This window comes from Equus przewalskii, chromosome 15 (genome assembly GCF_037783145.1).
Source record: "Equus przewalskii isolate Varuska chromosome 15, EquPr2, whole genome shotgun sequence".
In the NCBI taxonomy this organism is placed as follows: Eukaryota; Metazoa; Chordata; class Mammalia; order Perissodactyla; family Equidae; genus Equus; species Equus przewalskii.
The window spans coordinates 17,707,533-17,723,409 of record NC_091845.1 but is presented as its reverse complement, the minus strand read 5'-3'; the positions used below and the strand labels follow the sequence as shown (position 1 = coordinate 17,723,409).

The 15,877-nt window shown below is 34.8% G+C and overlaps 1 protein-coding gene across 5 annotated transcripts in view; it reads right to left on the bottom strand.

Annotated features, from left to right (window-relative positions):
- Positions 1-15,877, bottom strand: part of CNTN3 (contactin 3) — a 324,643-nt gene that overhangs the window by 45,785 nt on the left and 262,981 nt on the right. For all 5 annotated transcript variants that reach the window (XM_070576766.1, XM_070576770.1, XM_070576768.1 and 2 more), the window contains one exon: positions 14,199-14,374. In XM_070576766.1, coding sequence (XP_070432867.1) covers positions 14,199-14,374 — 176 coding nt within the window. The remainder of the gene's footprint in view (positions 1-14,198; positions 14,375-15,877) is intronic.

Sequence of the window (15,877 nt, the reverse complement as noted above, 5' to 3'; positions counted from 1 at the left end):
CACAGAAGAAAAATGCCTGGTGTTTCTGGCAGGGTAAAGGAAAAGGAACCATTTTGAAATAAGCCAGAGGATTCTGTTCTTCTTCACAAAGTTTGTCTTCCGGAGAAGCTATTTTACCAGGGTCCAGTTGGCTGGGGTTTTATCAGCACCTAATACCTCATCCTGGGGGAAAGGAAATATCCAAATCCAGCTCGCTCTAGCCTTCCACAATGGGGAAGAGAAATACACAACTCCAGTCCCTCCAGCCATCTTGTCTCACCAAATGGGTGAGGAAAGACTAAGAAGCATTGGTGAAGTCCATAGTCCAGGGGCACAGGCTCACCGAAAGAACGAGATCTAATCATAGGACTACAGAATGCGTCCCCTCTCCACACACCCTACCACTGCCTTAGTAAAGGCCTATCTACTGCCGTTTCTTTCACCCAGCACACCACACCTGCCTTTCAGTGAAAAATAACAAGGCACATTAAAAGCCAAAAAATACAGTTTGAAGAGACTGAACAAGCATCAGAACAGGCATCAGATATGGCAGGAACGCTGGAATTCTCAGATCAGGAATTTAAAAGAACTATGATTAAGATGCTAAGGGATTTAATGGAAAAAGTAGACTATATGTAAAAATGGATGGATAATGTAAGCTGAGAGATGGAAATTCTAAGAAACAATGGAAAAGAAATACTAGAATTCAAAAACACTGTAACAGATATAAATAATGGCTTTGACGGGCTCGTTAATAGACTAGACTTGGCTGTGAAAACAATCTCTGAGCTTGAAGATGTAACAATCAAATCTTCTAAAACTGAAAAAGACTGAAGAAAAAAAGAGCCAAATGTTCAAGAACTATGGGACAATTGCAAAAGGTATAACATACATGTAATTGGGAATAGAAGTAATATTTGAAGCAATAATAATTGAGAATCACATCAAATTAACATCAGATACCAAACCACAGATCCAATAAACTCACAGAAAACCAAGCAGGATAAACACCATAGAAATTACACCTAGGCATATCATATTCAAACCTCAAAAAACAAAGATAAAATCTTGAAAGAAGCCAGAGGAAAACAACACTTTACCTACAAAGGAAGAAAGATAAGACTTACATCCTAACCTCCTTAGAAACCATGCAAGAAAGAAAAAAGTGGCATTAAATAATTAAAGTGTTGAGAAAAGAAATCCACCAAACTAGAATTCTGCAACTGAGAAATTATCCTTCAAAAGTGAAGGAGAAATATACTTTCTCGGACAAAAAAAATACTAAGGAAATTTGTTGCCAGTATACCTGCTTTGCAAGACATGTTAAAAGCAGTTCTCCAGAGAGAGGGAAATAAAACCTTAGATTTCTATAAAGAAAGGAATAGCATCAGAAAATAAATAAGTGAAAGCAAAATGAAACCTTTTATTTATCTTATTCTTAATTGATCCAATAGATAGTTTTTCCAAAATAATAATATCAACAATGAATTTGGTTATGCATATATTATACATAATATATATATACACTATATATATATATGCTTATATATGGATGTGTATAAGTAAAATGAAAGATAGCAATGATACAAGTGACAGGAGGAAGAAATTAGGAATTTTTTTTATTATAAGGTATTTTCTCTACCAGTAAAACAGTATAGGGTTACTTGAAAGTGAAACTTGATTAGTCGTGAAAGTATATTGCAAACTCTAGAGTAGCTACTAAACAAAAAGTAGTAAAAAATAAAGTATAATTGATATGCTAAGACAGGAAAGAATATGGAATCATATGAAATGCTCAAATAAAAGCACAGAAGACTGAAAAAATGTGGAAGACAAAAATAGGAACAACGAACAAGGGCAACAAATAGAAAACAAAAAATATGGGAGATATTAATCCAACTATAGCAGTAACCACCTTAATGTCAATGGCCTAATTACACCAATTAAAAGACAAAGATTGTCAGAGTGGATCAAAAACCAAGAACCAACTATACCTTGTCTATAAGAAATCTGCTTAAATATATAGACACATATAGATTAAAAGTAAATGGATAGAGAAAAATATACCATGCTAACATTAATCAAAAGAAAGTGGGAGTAGGTATATTAATTTCAAACAGAGTGACTTTAAGGAAAGTTATCAAGGATAAAGAGGGGAATTACATAACAACAAAGGGGCAATACTCCAAGAAGACATAACAATCCTTAATGTATATATGCCTAACAACAAAGCATCAAAATACACGAAGGAAAATCTAATAGAACTGCAAAGAGAAATAAATGAATCCATTATTTTAGTTGGAGAATTTAACACCCGTCTATCAAAATGGACAGATCCAACAGGTAAAAATACAGTAAAGACATAGTTGAATTGAACAGCATTATTCATCAACTGGATATACATTACTTCATCCAAAAACAGTAATGTATATCTAGTTGATTAATAATTAATAATATAAAATCAATAATCTAAGCTTGTACCTTAGGAAACTAGAAAAAAAAGAGCAAATTAAGTCAAAAGTAAGCAGATAAAAAGAAATAATAATAATAAGAGTAGAAATGAATGAAATTGAAAACAGAGAATCAATAGAGAAAATCAATGACACCAGAGTCTAGTTCTTTGAAAAGATCAATAAAATTGATCAGCCTGTAGTCAGGCTAATCAAGGAAAAAAGGAGAAAGAAAACACCAATTACTAATATCAGAAATGAAAAAAAGAAATCACTACAGATTTCACAGACGTTAGAAGGATAATAAAGGAATACTATGAACAATTCTATGCCCACAAATTTGATAACCTACATGAAGTGGACAAAATCCCTGAAAGTCAAAAACACATACAAGAAGAAAAAAGACAAGCTGAATAGACCTATACTATCAAAGATATTAAATCAATAATTAATAACTCTGCCAAACAGAAAGCAACAGGCCCAGATAGGTTCACTGGTGAATTCCACAAACCATTTAAGGAAGAAATTATAACAATTCTCTGCACTCTCTCACAGAGAATAGAAGTTAAGGGAATATGCCCTAACTCATTCTTTGAGGCCAGCGTTATCCTAACAATTGAAACCAGACAAAGACATTATAAGAATAAAAACCCTACAGACCAGTATCTCTCATGAACATACATGCAAAAATCCACAACAAAGTATTAGCAAATCGAATTCAATAATATATAAAAAATTATACAACACAAACATGTGGGATTTATCCCAGTTATGCAGGGATGGTTCAATATTTGAAAATAATTTAATGTAATCCATTATGTCAACAAGCTAAAAAAGAAAAATCACATTATCATATTAGTAGATGCAGAAAAGCATTTGACAAAAAACCCCCAACCTATTCATGATAAAAACTCTCAACAAACTAGGAATAGAGAAGAACTTCCACAATTTGATTAAAAACATCTACAAAATACCTACAGCTGACATCATTCTTCATGATAAGAAACTTGAAGCTTTGTTGCTAAGATCAGGAACAAGGCAAGAATGTCCATTCTCACCACTGCTTTTCAACATTGTACTGGAAATTCTAGTAACGCAATAAGACAAGACAAGAAAATAAAGGGTATACAGATTGGGAAGAAAGCAATAAAATTGTCTTTTTTTCTCTGATAATATGATGATCTATGTAGAAAATCTGAAAGAATAAACTAAAAACCCAAATCCCTGGAACTAATAAGCAACTATAGTAAGGTAGCAGGATAAAAATTAGTGTACAAAAGTCAACTACTCTCCTATATACCAGCAATGAACAAGTGAAATTTGAAATTAAGAACACATTACTATTTACATTAGCATCCAAAAAATGGAAATACTTAGGTATAAATCTAACAAAACACATACAAGAACTATATGAGGAAAACTCTAAAACTCTGATGAAAGATATCAAAGAAGAATTAAAAAAATGGACAGACATTCCATGTTCATGGATAGGAGGATTCAACATTGTCAAGATGTCAGCTTTTCCCAACTTGCTGTATAGAGTCAATGCAATCCCAATTAAAATCCCAGCCAATTAGTTTGTGGATATTAAACTGAATCTAAAGTTTACATGGAGAGAAAAAAGACCTAGACTAGCCAACTCAAAATTAAAAACATTGGGGCCAGCTCCATGGCCGAGTGGTTAAGTTAGCGTGCTCCGCTGTGGTGGCCCAGGATTTGGATCCTGGGCGCGAAAATGACACTGCTCATCAGGCCACATTGAGGCAGTGTCCCACATCCCACAACTAGAAGGACGTGCAACTAAGATATACAACTGTGTACAGGGGGGGTTTGGGGAGATAAAGCAGAAAAAAAAAAGATTGGCAACAGTTGTTAGCCCAGGTGCCAATCTTTGAAAAAAAAATTAAAAACATCTAGCTCCATGAAAAATAATGTCAAGAAAATAAGAACTCAAATCACAGGATAGGAGAAAATCTTATAGACACATCTGATAAAAGACAATCATCCAAAACATACAAAGAATTCTTAAAACTCAACAGTAAGAAAATAACCTGATTTAAAAATGAGCAAAATACCTGAACAGACACCTCATCAAAAAAATACACAGATGAAAAGTAAGCATATGAATATATATTCAATATCATATCCCATTAGGGAATTGCAAATTAAAATAATAATGAGATATTACCATACCTATTAGAAAGGCCAAAATCCAGAATACTGACAACACCAAGTATAAGGATGTGGATCATCAGGAATTCTCATTCATTGCTTGCGGGATTACAAAATGGTACAGCCACTTTGGAAGACAGTTTGGTGGTTTCTTACAAAACTAAACATACTCTTACCATATGATCCAGCAATCTTGCTCCTTGATATTTACCCAAAGGAACTGAAAACTTATGTCCACTCAAAAACCTGCACACAGATGTTTAGAGCAGCTTTATTCTTAATTGCCAAAACTTGGAAGTAACGAGGCTGTCCTTCAGTAGGTGAGGGGATAAACTGTATTCCACCCAGTCAATGGAATATTATTGAATGCCAAAAAGAAATAAGCTGTCAAGCCATTAAAAGACATTAAAGAAATGCAAATGTATATTACTAGGCGGAAGAAGCCAATCTGAAAAGGCTACCTACTATATAATTCCAACTATGGAACATTCTGGAAAAATATAAAACTACGGAGACAGTAAAAATCATTGGTTGCCAAGGGTTTGGAGGAGGGAGCAATGAATAGGTGGAGCACAGAGAATTTTTATGGCAGTGAAACTATTCTATATGATACTATAATGGTAGATACATGTCATTATACATTTGTCCGAACCCAAAGAAAGTACAATACCAAGAGTGAACTTTAACGTAAATTATGGGCTTTGGGTCATAATGATGTGTTAATGTAGGTTCACGGATTGTAACAAATATATCACCATGATACGGGATGTTGATAGTGGGGTAGACTGTGTCTGTGTGAGGACAGAGGCTATTGGGAACTCTGTACTTTGCACTCAATTTTGCTGTGAACCTAAAACTGCTCTAAAAAAATAACGGTTATTAATTTAAAAAATAGGCCAGTCATAAAGGACTACCTATTGTATGATGCAGTTATATGAAACGTCTAGAAGGGTAAATATATAGACAGAAAGTTGATTAGTGGTTGCCTAGTGCTGGTAGTGGGGAGGTGTGGGGGGGTTGGTTACAGTTAAGGTGCGTGAGGTCTCTTTTTAAAGTAATTAAAATATTCTAAAATTGATTTTGGGGATGGATGCACAACTCTGTGAATACACTAACAGCCATTCAATTGCAGACTTAAATGCTGGAATTGTATGATACGTGAATTATTTCTTAATACAGCTGTTAAAAATAACCTAAGCCAGCAAGAGTTAAAGATAATGCTATGATCAGCGGGCATCATTTTTCTTCTCAGTTTTATTTATTTGTTCATTTATTGGATTTATGAGAGTTATCCCTTTTTGTGACAAGTCCCCTTTCAAGATGTATTCATGAACTTTAGCCCCATCCCCTTTTGCAAACCAAACCAAAATTATAAACTGCTAGCTCTTTCCCCCAATAAACATTAGCTTCAGCTTCTAGAGATGAGATTTTTTTTAAATCTTCAAATCACAGATGCAGGTAAGTTATCTGTTACGGATATTTACAAGTTGATGGTTCTGAAGGAATTATAAGCAATATCAAATGAAGTATTACTGACTCTCTTAGAACTCCTAGAGATTTTTAAAAGTATTGTAGATAACTGTGCTTGGATTTTTACATGCTGGTGTATACACGATCATATTGACAGGTACACAAACAAACACATTAGTATTTCTTTGGTGGTAGTTTATGGTTTTCAATTGGCTAGTAGTAGAAGCGTTCCAATAGTGGAATCCCAGTATGTCCTAAGATCATCAACAAACAACTGATGCCTCTCCCGCCAGGAAAAAAGTCAACTCCTAAGAATTGGCAAGATGCAATTTTAGTGAAAGTTGTGGGGAATCAAGATGAAATTCACAGCAAAATCTCCCTGAAGTTTTCTTTAAATATCTGCATCTCCCCCACAGGTTCTCTCCCAGTGGCACTAGCCTCTCTAATATCCTCAAATTTTCTTCTGTAACCCTCTCTGAATGCTAGTTCTAAAATCTTCCCAGTATCCCTCTTCAAATTCCCACAGCTTATATATCCTATTCAACCCAAGGAAAGTTATGGAAATTCTTAGGAAAAGAAGAATATAGATTTTTTTTGACTGCACGAAAATGAAATCTTTTATTTTATGAATGACATAATAATAAACAAAGTTAAAAGAAAAGTGACATACTGAAAGAAATCTCCAGCAAATTAAACTAAGTTATAATTAGTAGCTTGAACACATAAGGACCTACTGCAAATCTGTAAAACAAAAGTTCTGATTCCAAGAGGAGAAATGAGCAAAAGAAATGAATTTGCAATTTATGGAAGAGGGAGCTTATATTGTGAGACAGGAAATGGCCAGTACATATTGTGAATTTGCATCTAAGTGAAGGATTTTCTGCTGTGATCTCAGGAGAACACAGTCTAATGGACACATGAAATAGATGATATGAAAATCTGATACATGCAAATGTCAGTTTCATTACTTTGTCTCTGGCAAAAATAAAATAGGTCTTATCTAGCTGATCATTGTCTTGAAACAGTTTGTATTTTGTTTTTGTAACTTCTGAAAGTCATTCTCTATTGCCAGATTAAAAAAAAAAAAAGTTTTTGAACATTCTTCCACATAGTGATCCAGGTAGCTGGGCTTTTGAGAATTTTTCTAGCTGGAAATAAAAAGGTAATTTTTTTCTCTCTCTTCTACAGAAGTAATCTTGTATTGCACAAGAGTCAGTATTAAGCCTGCAATTTCCCTGATTTGGAAGAGTCAGTTCTAATTCTAAATCTTTCTTTGGTACCCAAATTACTAATAAGCAAACGGAGAGATTCTCAATCTCATTATTAATCTTAGAAATGAGAAGTTGGTGATAATGAGGTATCACTTCTCAACCACCTGTTTGGCAGAAAATGTTTTAAAAATCAAGGGAAAAAAACATGTGTGTGGGGAAGGATTTGGGGCAATAGGCACCCGCATGTTCCGCTCATGGGAACATAAATTGCTGCAGCTTTCCTGGAAAACCATCTACAAACAATGCTACCTCCAGTGCTGATAGTAGTAAGAGTAATAATACTAACAACAACAAGATCTAACAAGTGTTGTTCTAAGTACTGTATACATACCTCTAAATAAGCTCATATTATCATCTCAGATGAGCAAACTGAGGCAAAGGAAGATAAAGATCGACAGTTCATAAGAGAATGAAATCGGTTTCAAAAGCCAGAATTCTGAGTTCAGACTATGTAATGATGAAACCATATGTTTATAATTCTAATTGGATCCAACAATTCCCTACCAGCAAACACCTTCAAAAAACTCTCTGGGAATTACTGACAAGGTGCCATTATTCTTCTTTCCAAATACTATTAACTACTCTTTTCCTTACCCGGTTTCTTACTCTAAACACTCTCAGAATTATTTAAACTGGAATCTGACTGTTAGTTATTTTTAAACCATGGAAAAATTTAAGAAAAATTACAAGCCTTACAATGCACGGCTGTTTTATTTCATCTAGAAGTCCTGACTTTTTATGATTCTTTCCCTTTCTCTATGTATCTATATATCCACCCACCCATCCATTCATCTACCATAAGAAAGTATCGTAGTTTTCTTTATTTAGTCCTTGCATGCTTCTGCAAATTATTAACACGTATTTTATCTTTTGAGGGAGTTTTCTGTCCCATTATGCTTTCTTATTGGTTATTGCTGATACATAAAAAAGCCATGACTTTTTGTAAATTTATTTTGTATCCAATTTTAGAGTTGATATTACTAGGTTTTGAGTACCTTGAATATCATTTTGTCCTCAAATAATGGTAATTTTATTTCCTGATTTCCAAAGTTAGACCATTTGTTCCTGTTCATATCTTATTGCTTTGGCTCAAAAATCTCCAAATATGGTCTTTTTCTTCTCCCCAAAACCCCCCAGTACATAGTAGTATATTGTAGTTGTGAGTGTCTCTGGTTGTGTCCAAACGTCCAAAAGTATAGTTGTCCCTCGGTATCCATGAGGGACTGGTTCCTGGAACGCCTGTGGATACCAAATCCGTGGATGCTCTAGTCCCTTATATAAAATGGTGTAGTATTTGCATATAACCTAGACACATCCTCCCATATACTTTAAATCATCTCCAGATTACTTATAATATCTAATACAATGTAAATTGTTGTTATACTGTCATGTTTAGGGAATGATGACAAGAAAAAGAGTCTGTGCATGTTCAGTACAGATGCAATCATCACAGACCTTTGGATCCATGGTTTGTTGACTCTGCAGATGCGGATCACACAGATATGGAGGGCCCACTCTAATGGTATTTGTGTGTATCCCTGCCTTGTTGCTGATTTAAATAAAATTATTCCTGGTATTTCCCTTTAAAGACATTTTTGGGATGGGGAGAAAGTATTTTACTGTTCCTATAATAGGTCATTAATTTTATTGAATGTCTTCTAAGTACCCATTGTGCACACTGTGGTCTATTTTATTAGATCTATTTATATGATACATGCACATTTGCTAGAATAGCCCCTAATAGTTTATGAAGGGCTTTTTTTAAATACAATGTTCAGTCTGGCTTGCTAAAATTTCATTTAGGTTTTCCTATCATATTCATGAAATTGATTTATATCTATTAATTATTTGCTATCTTGCCAGGTTTTGTTCTCAGGAATACGCTAGCCTTAAAAAATAAACTGAAAAGATTTTTAACTTTTCATGTTGTCAAATAGTTTGTATAATAGAATACTTCACTGTTTCTTGAAAACTTGAAAAAAATTTACCAGTAAAATAACCAACCCTGGAATCCTTTTTTTGGGGGGTGGGGGGAGGTTATTGATTTACATGTTTTCTTAATTATGGATCTAGTTAGGTTTTCTAATTCTTGTTAATTTTGATCATTTATATTTCCTCCCAAATTTTCCATTTAATTGGATTCCATTTACTATATATGACTCGAACATGGAATGCTCTGTTTTTTAATATTTCTTTCTTATCTGTTATATTCTTTCTCACTTCTGATCTTAGTCTTTTTATCTTTATTATTCATTGATATTGTCTAGAGTTTAACTGTTGCTTTTTGACATTCCATTCATTCCATTTGTTCTTCCCATCTCCTTTCTATGTACAGTCATACGTCATTTCACCACGGGGATGCGTTCTGAGAAATGCGTTGTTGGGTGATTTCATCCTTGTGCAAACATCCTAGAGTGTACTGACACAAACCTAGATGGCATAGCCTACTACACGCCTAGGCTGTATGGTACAAACCTTATGGGACCACTGCCATATATGCAGTCCATTGTTGACTAAAATGTTATTAACACATCAGTGTAATAGTTTTGTTATTTTTCTTTCCTAAATTTTACACGGGTGTGAAAAGAATGAAAAAGAATGTGTATTTTCTATTTGTAGGGTAAATTTTTTATATATATCTGGTACTTCTATTACAATATACAGTCATGTGCTGCATAAGGATGTTTGGTCAACTATGGACTTCATATAAAACTGTAGCCCCATAAGAATAGTATCACATAGGCTAGGTGTATAGCAGGTCATACCATCTAGGTTTGTGTAAGTACACTCTATATTTGCACAATTACAAAATTGCCTCACAACACATTTCTCAGAATGTATCCTTGTCGTTAAGTGACACATGACTATAGTATCAAAACTGTCTTTTTCTAATTTTTGGTAAATTGATCCATCAGTGGTTGAAAGAGAAGCTCTCAAAGACTACATGACAATTTTGTTTCTCATTCTCTTTGCTTTTGACTTGATATATTTTAATGGTACGTTATTTGGAGTATTATGATTTATGATTATTATACCTTCATAGCAGAGCAAAATTTTTCCAAAATAAATTTATCCTTTTTATTCTTAAGGTCTGCCTTGAATTGTTACTATTATTATTTTTTTTTTTTTTAAATGAACACTTGTCACTTTCTTTGTTTGTTACATTTGACTGGTAAATATTTGCATATCTTTTCATTCACATCCTTTTATTTATAGCCTTGTTTTTTGTTGTAACTGCTGTTTTTATGGCTTTTAGTTCAAATTATATGTTACTTGGTTTGACTTCTGCTAGTCTTCTTAGAAATTTAAATCTTACGGGGTTTCTACCAGAGGTGGATTTGGACCACTCATCTTAACAAACATTGTACTTGATAAGCAGCCCTGAGATACCAATAACACTTTAAGTAGGAACTGAGTCTCTACATGCCTGGGTGAGCAAATGAGGAGTTAGGGAATTAAACTCAACTTCAACTGTTTTGTGCATTTCCCTTTTTCCAACAGGCATAGGAGAATCTGTTTTTTCACCCCCAAATGGCACTGTGGGAGGAATGGGCTTCAGGGAAGTGTGTTCAAGATGAATAATAGTAATTCCTCTGGTCTAACCCACAATTTATGAGCTCATTACTGGGTATATTCTCTTGATTCTTCCACGACAGCTGATGTTTTGAATTTGGACAAGATATAAAATTTATAAGACATTCCAAGTGGGAGATGTTTAAAAACTCAGAATATCACCACAAGTAGTGTTTGGAATAAGTGCTTTGCCTCAGATTTGTATTTAAACTGCACATATAACCTTTTATATACTTTTATATTGTAAAAGAACTGTTATTTTCAGACTTTTAGTCATCATACCTAAATAATTCTATGAAACAAATCAAGTCAAAGGGACCATATTGTATTATTACACACAAAGGATTACTTTCAAAGATATTCTTTTCTACCTCCAAGAGCTGGGAAATACAGCAAGTCTCAGGCGCACAAGTAGCTGCTGTAACTAGAGTGAGATTGTGGCCCATGGGAGATAAATCATATTGAAGCCAGCCAGTTAAATGAATGGCAGATTGGTTGTCACTGCTAACCTTCTTATTGCTTCCAGTGACTTTTATCCACACACATTCTAATTCATCATAGATCCAATTCCACAAAATGCTTGTAAAGCTTACGGTGTGGCTCCATCTATTCTTCATTTCTCAAGTGCCTGCACCACGTCAAGTTTATCAAAGCATATTCATTTAAACATCCTTACAATACACAGTGAACTCTTGGTGTGTTTAGGTTCAAAAGTTTCTATCTACAGTGAACCCCTATCATATAATATTAGGTCTAAGTCCAAAAGTTAGCTTATGAGGCAAGTCAGAATTATCCTTGGATATTCTTCAAATCATACTTAAATTGCCAAGCTCTAGATCCTTAGGTAACAGCCAATAATGTTCTTTTGTTTATCTTGGACTTTGGACTATTATCTCCTTATTCCTGTCAGTGGAATCTAAGGTATATTTAAAAGTAGAGAAAGAAAAATATTATACTGGGGTGAATGATGGAATCTGTCTTCCTTTTCTCTCTCTCTCTCTTTTTTCAGCTGAGTTCATGGAGTGGAATTCTGTTGGTTAAATATGAGTATGACAGAATGCTACCGGGTTGGCTCTGTAGCTGAGTGGTCAAGTTCGAAGGCTTGGCTTCGGCGGCCCAGGGGTTTCACCAGTTCGGACCCTGGGCATGGACATGGTACCACTCATCAAGCCATGCTGAGGCAGCATCCCACATAGCACAACCAGAAGGACCTACAACTAGAATATACAACTATGTACTGCGGGGCTTTGGGGAGAAGAAGAAAAAGAAAGAAAAGAAGATTGGCAACAGATGTTAGCTCAGGTGACAATCTTTAAAAAAAAAAAAGAGTGCTACCGTATACATATTGCTGGCCTATGTCTCTTCTTATAACTACACATATGTGAAATAAAAAGTGTATACATGCGAGTACATACATTGTTACAACTATATGTACATACCCACAACTATATACAAAGATATCTACCCACAGGAAAAAGCAGAGAGAATAGTGTTCCAGGAAGAGAGACCAGTGTGTGCAAAATCTCGCAGCGGGAAGGAACATGGCAAATACTAAAAACTGATGTGCAAATAGACCAGAAAATAAAAAACAGAAAGTTAAGTGGCTCAATCACGGGCATCATATAGTAAGCAACAGAATCTAGAAATCATATGTATCTGAGCACAAATCCCCTCTTTTCTAATCACACCACACCATACCTAAAACTGAGATTTGCTTGGCAAACAGTGGACTTAAGTGGAATTCTTTTACTGCTGATTTATTTATGTGACTTTGATTTGTCCTATGGGCACAGACTGAAGCTTGTCTTGGGACTCACACTTTTCCTTTGTGATATGCCAATTTGCTTTAGACGCTTGGTTTAATATGCTTTTCTGAATATATAACTCTGTGCAGAAACCTGTGACCAGTGTCACCACACTCCTCTGGCATGATGTTCAAGTGTACACAATAGATCTGATTTAAGTTGTTGGCACTTTTTAAGCATACAGATTTTTCCCAAAAGGTGTGTGCGTGTTTTTTAAATAACAAATGAGTATTCAATACCCAGTATTGTCCCAATGACAATCAGCTGAATCAGTTGAAAGCTATGACTGGGATTTTCCATTTTCTAAACTAACCCTCCTCTTTTAAAAACATGGCTCTTACTATCCACCTTTCTAGGCAACTTTCCCATTTTCCAGCCTCCTTCCTCACATTTTTCTGCTTTTGAACACAGTTGCTACACCTATGAACATACTGGGATAAAATACAAGTAGACTTTATAGGTATTAATGGGAATGCTGCCATGAATACACAATCAGAGGAGAAGAGTTGTTATACGATTCCCTTCTCATGCAACAGAAAAGCAATTTACTTAATTGCCTGTGCTTAGGGTAATGTCGTCTTGTATGGCTTACTATTTTATACCGATGGGAGAATATTAAGTTACTAATGGCACAAGTCAATAAAAAAATTGATAGGCCATGAACTTGCATGTTAGAAGAAGAGAATTGGGAAGTGATAGGATTAACTTATGAATTTCATGTTTTACATATGTGACTCTTAGAGAGATGACTTTATACCTTCTGTAGAACCTATCAGTAAAGCAGTTACATTATACCTCACACATTCTTAACTCCAAGCCCCTCTTACAGAAAGCCGCAATCTAACTCAGTCTTAGTGAATGTTTCTTTGAGGATGTCCAACGCATATTAAAATCAAACTACTTTGTGTTTTTAGTCTTTCAACATACATTTCTTTAGCATTAGCTAAGACGAAGGGCATTATATTGGATAAATATTATCAACAATTTAGAGTCCAGCAAATAAATCACAAACACAATTATCTACATTAAGCAGCAAAGGTAACTAATGTTTCAAATCAAATTCTTTATCTAAGAATTAAAGTTGGGACCAGAGCTGGGTTAGAGAAGAAGCCTTTTCCAGAAGGAGTAAGGGGCTTTATGAAGGTAACCTAACCCTTTTCTCTTTTCCCTTGTCTTTTCTCCAAGGAAAATTTTCCCTTCTATGGGATATGAATGACAAAATTATCACAAATAACATTTAAAATTAATACAACAAATATCAATTTTAATTAAAATGAAAAGTTATAGGTTAAATTAAATGTGCTCACTTTCTGGTAATTACAAAAATAAAATCGGATCACAATAGAATAGAGAACCCAGATTCATTCATATAAGAAAGATTTGTCAAGCATCACCTATGTGCCAGATGTTAATCTTTAGGGACAGTGTGTCAGAGCCTCACATAATACAAAAAGCACGAGGAAAATGTCACAACTTACCCCACCGACTTTCTCAAAGTGAGATCCATCTTTCTTAAAATCTGTGAGGGCCCCATTGAAATACCACGTAAACATGATGTCTAACAGGGGGTCATGTTGCACCTGGCAGGGCAAAATGACACTTTCTCCAACCGAGACATCCATGTTGGAAGGTGCCAAAGTGATTCTCGTTGGTTCTATTTGAGAAATAATAAAGTTTTAAATAAAACTTTAGCATATTTACTTTGTTGAAAGCAATTTTCACAGCCAGATTGTTAATCTAACTTATAATGTGTATGTTTGTGTGCGTGTGCATGTATATATGTATACACCTATATTTAAATAATTAAAAGTCTTTAAGATTAAAGCAGACATTTTGATGCAGACCTATCAGGTATTTCATTAGATCTATAAATTCTTGTTAAAAGAATCAAGATATCTGAATTTATAGGATATATACGTTTAAAAAATTGAAGTCGCCTGTAAATAAGAGTTATACTACTACTACAAAATCAATTTCCACTTAGTTTTATTGCTTCATGAAATATAGGAGTAGAAATAGAAACCACTGTATTTTCACTAACTTTGAATGACTGGAAAGTACATTACTACCAAAATTTAGCTAGACAAAAACATTTGAAACACAAATGTTTAGAATACGTACAATGAGAGGGATACTCAGTTAAAATGTTAATTAATGTCTGTTTTTTCCCCAACGTAAATGTCCACATGTACATTGCTTTTTTTTTCTAAAGATTTTATTTGTTTCCTTTTTCTCCCCAAAGCCCCCCAGTACATAGTTGTATATTCTTCATTGTGGGTCCTTCTAGTTGTGGCATGTGGGATGCTGCCTCAGCGTGGTTTGATGAGCAGTGACATGTCCACGCCCAGGATTTGAACCAACGAAACACCGGGCCGCCTGCAGCGGAGCGCGCGAACTTAACCACTCGGCCATGGGGCCAGCCCCTCCACATGTACATTTCTTTCTCCCTGTCATCACCATAGTCCTTCTATCTGTTGTGAATTAAACTTCTCTTGACCCCATTTTCCCACTGCTACTCCCCATTTCTTTGCTCCATGTTGCAGCAAAAGTCTTTAAAAGAGTCATTTATATATGTTGTCTATAATTCCTCTGCCAAATTCTCTCTTTAACCCATTGTAGTCAGGAACCCATCTGCTTTCATCAAGGTCCTCAGTAATCACTGTGAAATCCAATGGTACATTTTTGTATCCACTCTTACTTGACCTGTTAGCAGCATCTGCTGCACTTGATCATTGTCTTCTCCTTGGTACACTTCCTTTGCTTGCTTTCTGGACACTGAACTCCTAGTTTTCTCCTACCATGCAGATCACTCCTTTTCTGAGCCTTTCATGGTCTCTCTTTTCCTAAATCTCTTCAGATTAGCCTGCCTCAACCTCAGTCCTTGGTTTTCCTATTCTCTGTCTTTACTCAATTTCTTGAGAATTTTACCTAGTCTCTTCTTTACAAGTATATATCTACAGGTTACCAACTCCAAAATGTATATCTCCATCCTAGATCTCAGATCTCTCTTCCTAACTCCAGGTTTATACATCCAACTACCTACTGGCATACCTACTTAGATGTTGTAATAGACATTATTGTTCACCCTTACTTCTTTCAGGGCACAGAGCAGAATTAAATTCTTAATGCCTTTGAATTCATGCATAGCTAAATGTAT